General features: G+C 40.9%; 1 protein-coding gene across 1 annotated transcript in view; it reads right to left on the bottom strand.

Moving 5' to 3' along the window:
- Positions 1-18,182, bottom strand: part of COL6A6 (collagen type VI alpha 6 chain) — a 119,409-nt gene that overhangs the window by 64,537 nt on the left and 36,690 nt on the right. The window contains exons 13-19 of the mRNA XM_040263812.1: positions 17,065-17,136; positions 16,953-16,979; positions 16,585-16,629; positions 16,447-16,500; positions 15,608-15,670; positions 6,678-6,743; positions 5,418-5,471 (exon numbers count right to left, since the gene is read on the bottom strand). Of these exons, the coding sequence (XP_040119746.1) occupies positions 5,418-5,471; positions 6,678-6,743; positions 15,608-15,670; positions 16,447-16,500; positions 16,585-16,629; positions 16,953-16,979; positions 17,065-17,136 (381 nt within the window). The remainder of the gene's footprint in view (positions 1-5,417; positions 5,472-6,677; positions 6,744-15,607; positions 15,671-16,446; positions 16,501-16,584; positions 16,630-16,952; positions 16,980-17,064; positions 17,137-18,182) is intronic.

Below are 18,182 nucleotides of genomic sequence, written 5' to 3'. Positions count from 1 at the left end.
GCACAAGAAAAGATGTTCAACATCACTATTTACTACCGAAATGCAAATTGAAATTATAATGAGGTACACTTCACATTGTTAGATCATAGAAAGAGCAAGGGAGTTCCAGAAAAACATCTACTTTTGCTTCACTGACTGCACTGAAGCTTTTGACTGTGTGGATCGCAACAAACGGTAGAAAATTCTTAAAGAGATGGACATACCAGAGCATCTTACCTGCCTCTTGAGAAATCTGTATGCAGTCATGTCAATGTATGGCAAAACCAATACAGAATTGTAAAGTAAAATAATAAATAAATAAATATTTTTTTAAAAAAAGAAGAAACACTTAGAACGGGACATGGAACAATGGACTGGTTCCAAATTGGGGAAGGAATGTGTCAAGGCTGCATATTGTCACCCTGCTTATTTAACTTACATGCAGAGTACATCATATGAAATGCTGGGCTGGATGAAGCACAAGCTGGAATCAAGAATGCTGGGAGAAATATCAATAACCTGAGAAACGCAGATGACACCACCCTTATGACAGAAAGTGAAGAGGAACTAAAGAGTGTCTTGAGGAAGGTGAAACAGGAGAGTGAAAAAGCTGGCTTAAAACTCAACATTCAAAAAGCTAGGATCATGGCATCTGGTCCCATCACTTCATGGCAAATAGATGGGGAAACAATGGAAACAATGACAGACTCTATTTTCTTGGGCTCCAAAATCACTGCAGATGGTGACTGCAGCCATGAGATTAAAAGATGATTGCTCCTTGGAAGAAAAGTTATGACCACAAGACAGTGTATTAAAAAGTAGAGACATTACTTTGTTGACAAAGGTCCACATAGTCAAAGCTATGGTTTTTCCAGTAGTCACATATGGATGTGAGAATTGGACCACAAAGAAGGCTAAATGCCAAAGAATTGATGCTTCTGAACTATGGTGTTGAGAAGACTCTTCAGAGTCCCTTGGACTGCAAGGAGATCAAACCAGTCAACCTTGAAGGAAATCAGTCCTGAATATTCATTAGAAGGACTGATGCTGAAGCTTTGGCCACCTGATGCAAAGAACTGACTCATTGGAAAAGTCCCTGATGCTGGGAAAGAATGAAGGCGGAGGAGAAGGGGACGACAGAGGATGAGATGGTTGGATGGCATCACTGACTCAATGGACATGAGTTTGAGTAAGCTCTGGGAGATGGTGAAGGACAGGGAAGTCCGGTGTGCTGCATTCCATGTGGCTGCAGAGTCAGACACGACTGAGTGACTCAACAACAACCACTTCACACCAGTCAGAATGGCCACGATTAAAGAGTCTACAAATAACAAATGCTGTGGAGAGTAGGAAACCCTCCTGCACTGTTAGTGAGAATATAAACTGATGCAGCTACTATGGAGAACAACACGGAGGTTCCTCAAAAAACTGAAAATCGAGTCGCCAGATGATCCAGCAATCCCACTCCTGGGCATAGATTTAGACGAAACTATAAATTCAAAAGCATATGTACCCCAGTGTTCATTGTAGCACTACTGATAATAGCCAAGACATGCAAGGGACCTGAATGTCTATTGACAGATGAACAGAAAAAGATGTGGTACATATATACAGTGGAATATTAGCCACAGAAAAGACTGAAATAATGCCATTTGCAGCAACATGGATAGACTAGAGATTATCATACTAAGTGAGGTAAGTCAGAAAAAGAAAGGCAAGTACCATATGATATCATTTATATGGGAACCTAATCTTGGAGACAAATGAATCTATCTATGAAACAGACTCACAGACATAGAGAACAGACTCATGATTGCCAAGGGGGAGGGCACCTGGGGGAGGGGTGGGCTGGGAGTTTGGGATTAGCAGATGCAAACTATTATATAGAGAATGGGTAGAAAACAAGATCCTATTTTATAGCACAGGGAACTATGTTCAATATCCTGTAATAAAACCTAATGGAAAGGAATACGAAAAGGAATATACATCTATATACATATACATATAACTGAATCACTTTGCTGTACAGCAGAAGTTAATACAACAATCGACTGTATTTCCACAAAATAAAGTAAAACCTCTAAAAAATAAAATAGTTGGCCAGTATCTGTCATCATGTGTGGCTTGAAGTTGTGGTCATATTTTGTTAATTCATTTTAAGTTTTTTTTTTTATTGTTTTTGGTGAGTTGCATAGAAGTGGAGTAGTATTAAAAAAATCCCTTGACTTTACCATCTTTAGGTGGAATTCTGCTTTTACTCCTGAATGACACTGCTGAATCTATAACTCAAGAAGGGGCCATATTTATCAGGAGTTGTGTGGTTTAGCTAATATGTGGTGATATTGCCTTATCCTCCAGAGAGATTATAGCCTCTATAATGTAAGAAAAGTTCATCTCCCATGCCAGGATTTTTTGGATGATATTCTTTAAGTTCAAAATACTTTCCTGGGGTATGTAAACTGGCTACACCCTTTTAGAAAGTCAAATAAATAGCAAATGTACTTTTTAAAAACTTTAGATGCATTAGAAAGGGCTTTCCCAACAATTAAATTCTGCAGGTTTTAAGCATAATCCCTGTTCTTATTTTTCTCTGTCCTACAAAGAAGAAAAGTATGTTCCAACATATAAAAATATTTTCCTGTTGGAGTATAATAGCTGGTTTTATGAGCTTCTGCTCAGAAAATACAATGCATAATAATGCAATGTGTTAAACTAGTTTTTATTTGTCCTCAAATTTAAAACGTTAAAATAGTATTAGTTTCAGATGTACAATGTAATGATTCCATATATGTATATATTGCAAGAAGACCATCATTCAGCTAATAAATCTAGTTAACATCTATCACTATGTGTAGTGGGAAGGGCAGGATGAAGGAAGTTGGAAAAGGCTGGATAACTAAATAAAGAATGAAAAGAAAACGTTGCACCATAAGAAGAGACACTGGGTTCAGAACCCAATGCAGGCATTTAAGTATATTTTATTAAAGTTATATTTTCTTAATGGATAAAGATTTTATTTTATAATGTCAATTCTCTTCCAAGAAGTCAAGCATAGAAACTCTTTTAAAAAATACTTATTGAAAAAAATAACAACAAAGATCCCAAAAGGTTTCATAAGCAAGTGACCTAATTTTACTCTCAGATATGTTTTTATAGGCATATATTATATATAATCTCTTTAGCAGTACAGAGTATCCTCAAAAAACTTAAATATAGAAATACCATATTATCCAGAAATCCCACTTCTGGGTATTTATCAAAAGGAAACAAAAACACAAACTCAAAAAGATATACCCACCACGTGTGCTATACACACACACACACACACACACACACACACAGAGTGGAATATTATTCAGTCACGAAAAAGAAGGAACTCTTGCCACTTGTGACAACAGGGATGGACCTTGAAGGCACTACTGTTACTTGCTCAGCCATGACTGACTCTTCGCAACCCCATGGACTGTAGCCCACCAGGCTCCTCTCTCCATGGGATTCTCCAGGCAAGAATGCTGGAGTACATAGCCATTCCCTTCTCCAGGGGATCTTCCCAACCCAGGGATCAAACCCGGGTCTCCTGCATTGCAGGAGGATTCTTTACCATCTGAGCTACAGGGGAGTCCTGAAGAAATTACACTAAGTGAAATAAATCAGAAAAAGACCAATACCCTATGATCTCACTTATATGTGGAATCTTAACAAAATGAATAAACCAACCAGCTAAACTCATAGATACAGAGAACAGAAATGAGGAGTGGGGGGTGGTGTGAAATGGGTAGAGGAAATCAAAAGGCATAAACTTCCACTTAGAAAATAAATAAGTCATGGGATTTAATGTATAGCACAATAGCTTAGCTGGTAAAGAATTTGTCTGCCATGCAGGAGACCCCAGTTCTATTCCTGGGTTGGGAAGATCCCCTGGAGAAGGGATAGGCTACCCACTCCAGTATTCTTGGGCTTCCCTGGTGGCTCAGCTGGTAAAGAATCTGCCTGCAGTGTGGGAGACCTGGGTTCAACCCCTGGTTGGGAAGATCCCCTGGAGAAGCGAAAGGCTACCCACTGCAGTATTCTGGCCTGGAAAATTCCATGGGCTAGTCCATGGGGTCGCAAAGAGTCGGACACGACTGAACAACTTTCACTTCACTTCACATGATAACTGTCGTTAGTCGGACACGACTGAACAACTTTCACTTCACTTCACATGATAACTGTCGTCAATGATAGTATGTCGTTGTGTAGTTGCTGCGTTGTGTCCGATTCTTTCACGACCCCATGGACCATAGCCCACCAGGCTCCTCTCTCCACGGGATTTCCCAGGCAAGGATACTGGAGTGGGTTGCTGTTTCCTTCTCCAGGGAATCTTCCTGACGCAGGAATTGAACCTGTGTCTCCCGCACTGGCAGGCAGACTCTTTATTGCTGAGCCACTAGGGAAGCCCAATAATACTATATTGTATATTTAAAAGTTGCTAAGAGAGTAGAAGGGCTTCCCTGGTGGCTAAGTGGTAAAGAATCCGCCTGTCAGTGCAGGAGACACGGGTTTAATCCCTGGGTTAGGAAGATCCCCTGGAGAGGGAAATGGTAACCCTCTTCAGTATTTTTTTTTTTTCCTTCAGTATTCTTGCCTGGGAAATCCCATGGACAGAGGAGTCTGGTGGGCTACAGTCCATGGGATCATAGAAGAATTGGACACAACATAGCAACTACCCAACAACAGAGTAAATCTTAAAAAGTTTTCATCACAAGAAAAAAAAGAATCATAACTATGTGTGGTGATGGATGTTAACTAGACTTACTAGCTGAATGGTGACCATCTTGTAATATATACATACATGGAATCATTATGTTGTACATCTGAAACTAATATTATCTATCAAGTATATCTCAGTAAAATATGTATTTATAACATTTAAAAATTTAGCACAAATAAAAACTAGTTTAATATATTGCATTCATGATGCATTCTGTTTTCTGAGGAGAAGTTCACAGAACCATATATTGTAGTTCATCCAAGAAAGTATTTTTATATCTTGGAATACATTCCTCTTCTTTGCGAGTCAGAGAAAATGGAAAGGAGACCAGAGGACTCGCATCAGGACTGAATTTTCTAAGCAGTCATAAAACTTGGCAGAGGAATGGAGCCTTGGACTGCAAACCTCAGTGGGCCTAGTGAGCAGGCCAGACTTTGACTACTCTTCCCCTAGTTGGCTACTCTTGCGTTCTCCTTGGGCAGCGCTTTCCTCCGATGTGGTAATTTCCCTTGCAGCCAGCACCGTCTGGCCTTGGCTTCAGGGCCCTTCCTGCGTCCTTTGCCAGCTCCGCCCTGAGTCAGTTTTCCCCAGGGTAGTAAGTCCCGGGGAACCGCCCCGCCACCAGCCATTGCATCACCCCAGTTCAGGCTCCTCCAGAGCGGGCCACTTTGTCTGTGTGGGTCCTTACTGTCTTCCTTCTGGAGCCGGGAGTTCCAGGGGGCCCTGGCCAGCCTCTTCTTCCCTGTCAAAGGAACAGACAGAGGTTTGACGATAACGATGCGGCTCGGACACGTGCGCTCCTCAATGCTGGCTTGTTGCGCTCCCGGGAGGCTGGAGGGGGGCCCACAGGTTAGACTTGTCCTCCCTGAGGGATGAGGTCCTAACCTACCGGCCACAGACCACACCTCTCTGTGTGCATGAAGTAGCTTCCTCTGCTCATCACCACCGTCTAACTTGTGTTTGGGCTGTTAGTTAAGAGTATTTCAACCGAACTGTCCCCGCTGTGTGGCCATAGAATCATCCGTGTGATGGGATGGCTACAACTCGTGTGAATTTCTCTCTTCGAACTTCCTGTTCTGTCTGGCTAGCCTGTGTAACAGCCTAATTAGCACCCTAATCTGAAAAAAATCTCCCAATACACATCCTCCCAAGGTAGGAGAAGGGGACATAGAGTCTATAACAAGACATATACTGGCCACTTAATAAAAAACGACAGGTAACATTCTCTGGAAGTTTATGATGTGGAAGGCTCTCTCACTGAATTCCCACATCCCTTTCCAAAGCAGGTTACTTGTCCAATTTTGAACATGAGAAAGCAGAGGCTTGTAGAAAGTAGCTGAAAAAAGAACAGAGTCTGAAATGGAGGCTAGGCCTTTTCCCAAAGGGCTTTCTCACAGGTTGAATCACCAAAGAACTTCCCCACCGTGAATCCAGTGACACACATTTTCCAGACAATTGTTTTCCTAAAGTTCTGAAAAACAAGCTTACATGATCAGATTTAGATGTATGCTATCCCATAAGACTCATCTCAAGAGACTTGCCTTGAGAGTGTGGCCTGTAGATGTCTACCAGATCTTATTCTCTCTCTGCTTCTTTTTTTATAAAATCAGGTACCAAGTATAATATGATATCTTTTTAGGACATGTGTCCTCTGGATCCTGGGAAGGCCAGGAGTTCTTTTGCTAGTGCTTTCTATCAGCTAGCCCTACATTTTAAATCAGAGGTTAGATCTTTGCATCAGATTCAGAAAAGAGAATGTGTCTTAAGTTCCAGCATAGCAAATAAGAAGGAATAAATGAATCTTTCTGCTTCTAAAAATAGATTTTCTGTATCAGGTATATTCACTCTGATTCCAAATTCTTTATACGTATTTCATATTCTATCACTAAAACCCCGAGCCCACCATTGGCACCTATTTACAAAGTTACTTCCCAAAGCCCATAGTTACCTGTCTTCCAAGTTCTCCTTTCAAGCCCTTGGGTCCCTCTATGCTATTGTCAAATCCAGGAACTCCCTGAAAAATAGAAAATAATAGGCTTTGAACATTTCTCCTTAAAAATGTAATATGGTTGTAACATACCTGGTCACCCCCCAAAAAAGTGACAAGAGAAAGTTAACCCATTTGAAAGCAGAAGTAAGCTAAATTATAAATGGCTTATAAGTATCTTCCTTTCCTCCCAAGCTCCGCATTACCAGGAGAGCATGGAGACCTAAGGCAAGTGTGTGGGGCCCAAGTGAGAGCTCATGATGGAACACATAGCCGAGGAAGCAGGGCGACTCCTATCCTGGGTCTGGAGGTGTTTCCTTCTTGCTACTACCCTCTTTCTCGTAGCTTCTGGTCTTCTTTCTTGGGGCCTCAGCAAGTTTATATTTGAAGGTTGGTAGATTTTACCCCCCAGCCCCTGCCCTTGGGGAAGGCAAAGTTGTTTTTTTTTTTTTTTTGCTCATTTATTTGTTTTTATTGAAGCCTAGTTGATTTCCAACAGTGTGTTAGTTTCAGGTGTACAGCAGAGTGATTCAGTTATATATACATATATATATATATGTATATTCTTTTTCAGATTTTTTTCCCTTATAGATTATTACAAGATATTGAGTAGAGTTCTCTGTGCTATACAGCAGGTCCTTGTTGTTTATCTATTTTTTATATAGTAGTGTGTATATCCAGAGAAGGTAATGGCACCCCACTCCAGTGCTCTTGCCTGGAGAATCCCATGGACGGAGGAGCCTCGTAGGCTACAGTCCATGGGGTTGCTAAGAGTCGGACATGACTGAGCGACTTCATTTTCACTTTTCACTTTCATGCATTGGAGAAGGAAATGGCAACCCACTCCAGTGTTCTTGCCTGGAGAATCCCAGGGACAGAGGAGCCTAGTGGGCTTCCATCTATGGGGTCGCACAGAGTCAGACACGACTGATGCGACTTAGCAGCAGCAGCAATGTGTATGAAGAATTGATACTTTCAAACTGTACTGCTGGAGAAGACTTTGGAGAGACCATTGGACAGCAAGGAGATCAAACCAGTCAATCCTAAAGGAAATCAATTCTGAATATTCATTGGAAGGACTGATGCTGAAGCTCCAATACTTTGGCCACCTGATGCAAAGGGCTGACTCATTGGAAAAGACCCTGATGCTGGGAAAGATTGAAGGCAGGAGGAAAAGAGGGCAACAGAGGATGAGATGGTTGGATGGCATCACCGACTTAGTGGACATGAGTTTAAGCAAACTCGGGGAGATAGTGAAGGACAGGGAAGCCTGGCGTGTTGCTGTCCATGGGGTCACAAAGAGTCGGACATGACTTAGCAAGTGAACAGTACATAGTGTGTGTATGTTAATCCCAAACTCCTAATTTATCCCTACTCTGCCTTCGCTGTTGGTAACTATACATTTGTTTTCGATGGTTGTTGGTCAGTTGTACATAAGTTCATTTGTATGATTTTTTTTTAGATGACCCATATAAGTGATATCATATGATATTTATCTTTCTCTCTCTGGCTTACCTCACTTAATATGATAAACTCTAGGTCCATCCATATTGTTGCAAATGGCGTTGTTTTTTTTTTTTTTTTTTTTTTTTATGGCTGAGTAATATCAAAGGCAAAGATTTGTGATGGGCTCTGCCCCAAGAATGTGAGGACTCTGAACAGTGTTGAGGGCTTTATTTGCCACACACACTCTCTTTCTCCTCCTGGGTCCCTGGATACCTTCTAACACCATTGGTTTATTCCTACTTTTCCAGTTTTCAGAAAGTCTTGGAATCTTGAGTTTTTCTCAATATTTATACAGATGTTCTAGCAGGAGCACTGAAAACAGGCCCACATTATGGGATGTTATCCTAGGCAGGCCAAACTGAAAGCTTTCTCTCTTGGGTGGTTCAGACCACAAACAGCAGCCATGATGCCCGGACGATCAATTGAACCAGCCAATTCATCAGCAAATGAAGAGGGGAGGGCAATTAGCCACTCCTGCTGAGAGCCAGCTGCCTGGCTGCTTGGCTGATAGCAGACTAGATGACCTTCATCAACCAGTAAGTAATTTGAGATCACCAACAGGACCATAGCATCATTCCAGATACTTTGGAACCTATTTAAACATGCAGTTTCTATACTCACAGGGCTTAAGGCTGACAGAGTGGAAAAAAAAACAAAAACAAAACATGGGCTTAGAATTTATTTTACAACTGATAGCACTAAAACTTACATGAATAATTATTTCTCTTCCCCACATACCAAAGCCAAAGATTATTTCCTTACATCTTCTGTTTTATTCTTGTTTAATATTTATCTGATGAATTACAAGATTAAAGAGTTATATCTTCATTAGAACAGCAAGGAAGAAAAAGGAAGGTAAAGTCCCAAATTTTCTTCCACTGGGTATATACACTGCTTACTATAGTCCAACTCTGCACTATTTGATTGAAGAGATAGATGACATAAAAAATCATATGCCAGCACATTCTACAGAACAGAACGTCCTACTTTCCATGCAGACCAGCTGTGTGGTCAGGCTGAATATGATCTGACCCACTCTTTAAGTTTTTATGAAATTAGACAAAAAAGTATCATTTAATACAAATTTATGATTGAACTCCAGGAGTTGGTGATGAACAGAGAGGCCTGGTGTGCTACAATCCATGGGGTTGCAAAGAGTTGGACACGACTGACCGACTGAACTGAACTGAACTGATGCTTAAACATGGGCTTCTAATAATGATACGTTTTAGAATGATGAACCTTACTAAAATGTCACTCAGACAAATGTTCTACCTCAGCCTTCCCTCAAAGTACAAGAAATTTTATACTACAAGTATATTTAGATCAGTCTACCAAGACAATAGAAATAAAACAAAAAATAAACAAATGGGACCTAATCAAACATATAAGCTTTTGCACAGCAAAGGAAACCACTGACAAAATGGAAAGAAAACATACAGACTGGGAGAAGACATTTGCCAGGGATGAGACCAATGAGGGCTTAATTTCCAAAACCTATAAACAGCTCGTACAACTCAATAATAAAGAAACAAACAACCCAATCAAAAAATGGGCAGAAGACCTAAACAGACATTTCTCCAAAGAATAAATACAGGTGGCCGACAGGTGTGCGAAAAGACGCTCAACATTGCTAACAGAAAAATGTAAATCAAAACTATGCTGAGGTACTACTACCTTCCACAGGTCAAAACGGCCATCGTTAAAAAGTCCACAAGTGACAAATACTGATGAGGCTGTGGAGAAAATGGAACTCTCCAACACTGTTGGTAGGAGTGCAAATTGGTGCAGCCATTATGGAGAACTGTGTGGAGGCTCCTCAGAAAACTAAACAGTTGCTATATGATTTAGCAACCCCACTCCTGGGTGTATATCAGGAGAGAACTATAAAAACAGTTACATGCCGCCAGTGTTCACTGTAAAAGTATTTATAATAGCTAAGACATAGAAGCAACCTAAATGTCTATCAAGAGATGAACGGATAGAGAAGATATAATATATATACACAACGGAATACTACTCAGCCACAAAAAGAAAGAAAGAAATGCCACTTGGTGCAACATGATGGACCTAGTGATTAGCATACTAAGTGAAATAAGTCAGACAGAGAAAGATAAATATCATATGGTATCACTTATATGTGGAATCCACAATATGACGCAAACGAACTTACCTTGAAACAGAAACAGATGCACAGATGTAGAGAAAAAGCTTGTGCTTGCCCAGGGTAGGAGTCCGGGAGGGAAGGATTAGAAGTTTGAGACTGCCTAATGCAAACTATTATGTACAGAATTTGTAAGCAACAAGTACAGGGAACTATATTCAATAAGCGAAGTGAAGTCGCTCAGTTGTGTCTGATTCTTTGCAACCCCATGGTCTGTAGTCTACCAGGCTCCTCCACCCATGGGATTTTCCAGGCAAGAGTTACTGAAGTGGGATGCCATTTCCTTCTCCAGAGGATCTTCCTGACCCAGAGATCGAACCTGGGTCTTCTGCATTGTAGGCAGACACTTTACCATCTGAGCCACCAAGGAAATCCTGGACTATATTCAATGGCTTATCATAGGACTATATTCAATGTCCTGTGATAAACCATAATGGAAAAGAATATATATATATATATATCATAATCATTTTTCTATATAGCAGAAATTAGCACAGCATTGTAAATCAACTGTATTTCAATAAAATAAATTAAAAAATTATGTCACAATGGTAAATTTCAAGCAAATGAGCTTTTATGTGATCAAAAACTCTCTCTGAATAAAGCACATGTTTTCAGGAATTTGTGCCATTTGCATGCAGATTATACTTGTGTCCTATTTATTCTATCAATCTTGCTCTCCCCATATTTCCCCATATAGTAAACCCACCAAAGAATACACAGAAGAAGTAGAGAGAGCTTTCATCGATTTGAGATGTACATTCCCAAGTGGCTGGGAAGAGTTATTATTTACTGAAAAACCTTCGGAAGTCAGTATAGTGACAATACACCACAGGGACGCTCCCATGGGTTGAATTTTCTGTTTTTTTTTTTTTTAATTTTTTTAATTTTTATTTTTACTTTTACTTTACAATACTGTATTGGTTTTGTCATACAGTGACATGAATCCGCCATGGGTGTACATGAGTTCCCAATCCTGAACCCCCCTCCCACCTCCCACCCCATATCATCTCTCTGGGTCATCCCCGTGCACCAGCCCCAAGCATCCTGTATCCTGTATCGAACATAGACTGGCGATTCATTTCTTACATAATAGTATACATGTTTCAGTGCCATTCTCCCAAATCATCCCACCCTCTCCCTCTCCCTCAGAGTCCAAAAGTCTGTTCTATACATCTGTGTCTCTTTTGCTGTCTCGCATACAGGGTTATCATTACCATCTTTCTAAATTCCATATATATGTGTTAGTATACTGTATTGGTGTTTTTTCACCCATCTCAAAGTCATAGAACATTTCTCTTTAAATAAAAGTATTTTTACATTATTCAGATTCTGTTAAAGGTGTTACACAATCATGCAGACAATTAGCGGGGGTTCTGATTAAATTGAATTACAATTTTATAGCAACACCCCAAGTAAATTTTTGGCCATCGTATACCAATGACTGAAATGTCTTTGCATTTGAACTATTATTTCTTCATTACCCTTATTTGTGGATAGATTTTGATTTCTAATTAGACACTTTGAAGTTGTTAGAAACTCTTGCGTTATCAGAGCATTATCATATCTCAATGTCATCTTCACGTGCAAATTCCTCTGCTTTTTAAATAGTTATCTCCAATGCATACATAACATTGATATTTGTCAGTATGTATTGTACACAATTCTTTCTCTGAACAACCACTGTGTACTGGAGGAGGAGTTATTAAAGACAAAGTCCTGTGACATTCCCAGGCACCCCACACCCTTCTCAGCACTTAGTATTGTTAGTTTTATACATTTTAGGGTTTCTGATGGTTGTGGTACACTGCTTTGGTACATTGATAGTGGGAGTATAAATCAGTGCAAACTTTTTGGAAAACTGTTTGGCTGTAAAGATTTAAGTGAATATCATCCAGTCTACTCCCAAAGTATAGGCCCAGTAGAAATGTGTATGAAAGATACATACAAGAATGTATATATCAGTAATATTTATAAATGCAAAATCTGGAACAACTGAAATATCTATCAATAACAGAATGGAGAAACAGATCAAGGAATATTAACACAATAAAACATTCATTCATTCAAAAAACTAAGATCATGGCATTCGGTCTCATCACTTCATGGCAAATAGATGGGGAAACAACAGAAACAGTGACAGACTTTATTTTCTTGGGCTCCAATATCACTGCAGATGGTGACTGCAACCATGAAATTAAAAGACATTTGCTCCTTGGAATAAAAGCTATGACCCACATAGACAGCATATTAAAAAGTAGAGACATTACTTTGCCAACAAAGGTCCATCTAGTTAAAGCTATGGTATTTCCAGTAGTCATGTATGGACGTGAGAGTTGGACTATAAAGAAACCTGAGTGCCAAAGAATTGATGCTTCTGAACTGTGGTGTTGAAGAAGACTCTTGAGAGCCCCTTGGACTGCAAGATCAAACCAGTCCATCCTAAAGGAAACCAATCCTGAATATTCATTGGAAGGACTGATGCTGAAGCTGAAACTCCAATACTTTGGCCTCCTGATGCAAAGAACAAACTCATTAGAAAAGACCCCGTTGCTGGGAAAGACTGAAGGCAGGAGGAGAAGGGGACTACAGAGGATGAGGCGGTTGGATGGCATCACCGACACGATGGACGTGAATTTGAGCAAGCTCCAGGAGTTGGTGATGGACAGAGAAGTGTGGTGTACTGCAGTCCCTGGGGCAAAGAGTTGGACACGACTGAGTGACTGAACTGAACCTAACTCAGCCTAGTAGGACTGAATGAACTGCTGATATTCACCACACCGATTCATCTCACAAGTATATACTTGAGCAAAAGAAGCTGGGAATGAAAAGTGCATCCTGTATAATGCCAGTGAAAAGTTCAGTAATGGGTAAAACTGATTCATGGTCCTGAGACAGTGTGACTGCCTTAGGGAGGGCCGGTTGTGACTGAAGTACACCTGAGGGGGTTTGGGCATTATTCTCCTCTTGTCTGATGTTCTGTTTCTTTACCTGAGTGGTCAGTGCACAGGGCATTTATAGTCATCAAGCTGTGCACTCATAATATGTGTACTTTCTGATGCATGTTACAGCTTAACAGTAAAGTCAAGAGATCTAATGAATAGCATGGTGATTATAGGCTGTGATACTGTACTATACACTCCAAAGTTGCTAAAAGACCAGGTTTTAAATATTCTTACCACACAAAAAAAATGATAATTATGGACTTAGCTTAAGTTAAAGGACTTAGCTAACACTAAGGTGGTCATCCTAATATGTAAACATATCAAACTAACCTGTTGTACATCTTAAACTTATACAACGTTATACAGATATCACATTGTATACACAATTTTATCTCAACTTCTAAAGTTTTAATGAATGTTTAAAAAAACCTACAAAATCCTAATTCATTATGGTTTTCAAGATTGACATGTGGGTGATCAAAGTCCTAGAGTACTGATGTCCAGTGGACTTGGGATATCCCCTAGGCTGGCACGCGTCCTGTTTGTTTTGGTGTAGGTTACTTCCTGATGTTCAAGCTGGTTTTAGAAAAGGCAGAGGAACCAGAGATCAAATTGCCAACATCTGCTGGATCATGGAAAAAGAAAGAGAGTTCCAGAAAAACATCTATATCTGCTTTATTGACTATGCCAAAGCCTTTGATTGTATGGATCACAATAAACTGTGGAAAATTCTGAAAGAGATGGGAATACCAGACCACCTAACCTGCTTCTTGAGAAATCTGTATGCAGGCCAGGAAGCAACAGTTAGAACTGGACATGGAACAATAGACTGGTTCCAAATAGGAAAAGGAGTACGTCAAGGCTGTATATTGTCACTCTGCTTATTTAACTTATATGCAGAGTACATCATGAGAAACGCTGGACTGGAAGAAACACAAGCTGGAATCAAGATTTCCGGGAGAAATATCAATAACCTCAGATATGCAGATGACACCACCCTTATGGCAGAAAGTGAAGAGGAACTAAAAAGCCTCTTAATGAAAGTAAAAGAGGAGAGTGAAAAAGTTGGCTTAAAGCTCAACATTCAGAGAACCAAGATCATGGCATCCAGTCCCATCACTCCACGGTAAATAGATGGAGAAACAGTGGAAACAGTGTCAGACTTTATTTTTTGGGGCTCCAAAATCACTGCAGATGGTGATTGCAGCCATGAAATTAAAAGACGCTTACTCCTTGGAAGAAAAGTTATGACCAACCTAGATAGTATATTCAAAAGCAGAGACATTACTTTGCTGACTAAGGTCCATCTAGTCAAGGCTATGGTTTTCCCTGTAGTCATGTATGGATGTGAGAGTTGGACTGTGAAGAAGGCTGACTGCTGAAGAATTGATGCTTTTGAACTGTGGTGTTGGAGAAGACTCCTGAGAGTCCCTTGGACTGCAAGGAGATCCAACCAGTCCATTCTGAAGGAGATCAGCCCTGGGATTTCTTTGGAAGGAATGATGCTGAAGCTGAAACTCCAGAACTTTGGCCACCTCATGCGAAGAGTTGACTCATTGGAAAAGACTTTGATGCTGGGAGGGATTGGGGGCAGGAGGCGAAGGGGACGACAGAGGATGAGATGGCTGGATGGCATCACGGACTCGATGGATGCAAGTCTGAGTGAACTGCGGGAGTTGGTGATGGACAAGGAGGCCTCGCATGCTGTGATTCATGGTGTCACAAAGAGTCAGACATGACTGAGCGACTGAACTAAATTGAACTGAACTGATGCCTGCTCAACTGGGTTGCATCCCCATTAAAGCAGGTATTTGTGGGTTATACATTTTGCCTAAATGTACTTTTAGCTAACTTGGACTCAAGGAAATGAAGCTAATATTCTCAGTGGAGAAAGACTCTTGGAGAAGAGGAAAAAGAGACGGCTCCAATTCTTTCACCCTGTCATGTTTTGAGGTGCCCTGAGGAAGATAATGGAATGAAGTGGAATTCCTTCATAGCTCTGAAGCACAAGCAAGTTCTGAAAATGTTTTCTCAAAAATTACATACGCAAACAGTGGCAAGACCATCTCACTATCCATACTCATCTCGCATATGAAGAGTATCAGGCACAAGGGACTTGCTTTTAAAACTCTAAACAGTTGTGCCCATGACGATTTCAACTCAGAACTGCCACAGTAATGTTTTAAAGTAGCGCTCCCTCTCCCCACCAGAAACGCTGATGGGACATGAGCCGTGACGTGATGTTAGTTTGCAGCCCCTCAGTCAAGCACACTTACTGGGTCTCCACGCAAGCCCTCTGCTCCATGGTCCCCAGAAATTCCTCTCTCTCCCGGTATTCCCTAAAGTCAACACAAAGGAGAAGAAGGACAAGAATTTTAAGTGACATTAATAAACAAGGAGCTTATCTTCTCCCCGATTTAATTATTAAATGTTTTCTTACTAAAGTTATTTTGTAAAGAAGAGGAACAACCAATAGTTTCAGGCACCATGTGAATAATTTAACAGTGGCCACAATTATTTGCCACAGTGGTAAATTCTGTGTTCCAGACAGATTCATTGTCTTGTCCATTATTTTGTAACTACTGTATGTACCAGGTATTGGTTTTATCCTTCTTTTGATGAGGCAACTGAGATTCAGAGAGATTATCCATATTTGACTCCCTACCCCTGAGTTTGGTCATGGCTCATTCTGGTCAACAGAATAAGATCTACTTGTAAGATCTACAGTATTGCCGTGAGAGTTCCAAGCCTAGGCCCCAAGGGGCCTCGAGAGAGCTTGTGTGTTTCTACTTGCTCCCTTGCGCTTCAGCCACGGCCATAAAAGGCCAGGCAGCTCTCTGCTCACAGAAGGATAATAAGAGACAAGTGAAACAAAGCCCCCAGCCAACCTACAGACACATGAGCCAAGGTCAGCCACGCGCTGCCTGGATCAGCTGAACTTCCCAGACGCATCAGAAATTAATATTTCTTGTTGTGTGCAGTTGAGTTCTTCTGGTTATCCTAAAACACCTTCATGATCCTAGCTGACAGCTATACCTGGTGTAATTGTCTTACTGTTAGTCACACCTTGAATTCCCAGTACAGTTTCTACGTTGTCCCTTTATTGAATGCCCACCTGGGCTCCTTCATTGCCTTTCTCTCCTTTTGCTCCAGGAAGACCACTGTCACCCTAAAACACAGAGAACAATAAAATCAAATTCTCATTTTCTTAACTAGCTCAGAGGGTTTTCATGATACAAAGAGAAGGTTCTACCTGTTCTCCATTTAAGCCATCAATTCCACTCTCCCCAACTTCTCCCTGAAAAGACAGATGTGATCAGAATACAGAGCACTGCATTTACGTGGAAAGAAGCCAGACACCAAATAAAAAGTCAGATTTTGTGTTCTATATACATGCTCTTTGCTAGGCTGGCCCTGGGTCGTATTAAAGATTACTGAGTCGTAGAAATTGTCAACCAAAAACAAACATTGTTTGCAACAAAAGGCATTAGTAAACAAAGTGAAATGATGAGCAATAAAAAGGAAGGTCAACAAAGCTTCATTTGTACAATCTACTGGTCAATCGCCTCGAAAATAATTCTAGGTAACAGATGGGCAGATAAATGATGCTTGGCACCATACCTCCTGTCCATTTAGTCCCCTGTTTCCCTGGAAATAGAAAGGACATCAGGGGTTAGTGTAGGAAAAGGAACTAACGTTGGGAAGCCTTCACAGTGCTTTGTGCAATCCTTACCTTAGGGCCTTTGGCACCATAGCACCCTTTAATACCTTGTTCCCCGACAGGTCCACTGGTTCCTCTTTCTCCCTAAGGAAGAGCACAGACTCAGATGAGCCTTTCCCATCGTCACCTGGAATCCGTCTTGGAAATCTGACAACCTTCGTGTTGGATTAAAAAAGCGCAACTGCTCATGGGTTTATAACCCAGAATTCATGCTTATAAAAACTGACAGTGGAAGTAAACCAGAGCTACTCTGATGACAACCCTCTGTGTTGGATCCCACCTGGATACTCTCCAGGGTGGGGTAGGATCTCAGTAAAACGGACATACAGCAACCGGCAGCTGAAATGCGTTCTCAAGATTTCAGAAGACATTCTGGGAATAGACTGTGAAGAATTGATGAGATATCGGAGCATGATGCTCTAGGTATGACCTAAGCAAGGGGCAGATTTCTTGACCAAATTCCTTCCCTTTCTCTCTTTCTATCTTTAACCTAAAACCACTCCTGTGATCTTTGTCTTGGTAGTCCCACCAGCTGGTGCAGTCTTGTGAGCTGAAACAAAGATGTCATCCTCAGCCACTCTCTCCCCAGGTGGTCACCAAGGTACATCCATTCAACCTCCTTAACATATCTATTCACGCTGCCCTGAATTTTGCCCTGCACCTGCTGCTGCAAGACTTCTACCTGAATCCCTACTTTGCCATCCTCCATGTTGTCGCCTGAGCATGCTTTTTAAACCCATGCCCTAGTCATTTTTAATCCTGTGCTTGAACATCATGGAAACAGTGGAAACAGTGACAGACTTTATTTCTGGGGGCTCCAAAATCACTGCAGATGGTGACTGCAGCCATGAAATTAAAAGACGCTTGCTCCTTGGAAGAAAAGCTATGACCAACCTAGACAGCATATTAAAAAGTAGAGATGTTACTTTGCCAACAAAGGTCCATCTAGTCAAGGCTATGGTTTTTCTAGAAGTCATGTGTGGATGTGAGAGTTGGACTATAAAGAAAGCTGAGAGCTAAAAAATTGATGCTTTTGAACTGTGATGTTGGAGAAGACTCTTGAGACTCCCTTGGTCTGCAAGGAGATCCAACCAGTTCATCCTAAAGGAAATCAGTCCTGAATATTCATT

The sequence above is a fragment of the Oryx dammah genome, unplaced genomic scaffold (assembly GCF_014754425.2).
Source record: "Oryx dammah isolate SB20612 unplaced genomic scaffold, SCBI_Odam_1.1 HiC_scaffold_2, whole genome shotgun sequence".
NCBI classification, from domain to species: domain Eukaryota; kingdom Metazoa; phylum Chordata; class Mammalia; order Artiodactyla; family Bovidae; genus Oryx; species Oryx dammah.
Note: the sequence above shows the minus strand (reverse complement) of the source record. Positions and strands in the feature narration are given on the sequence as shown.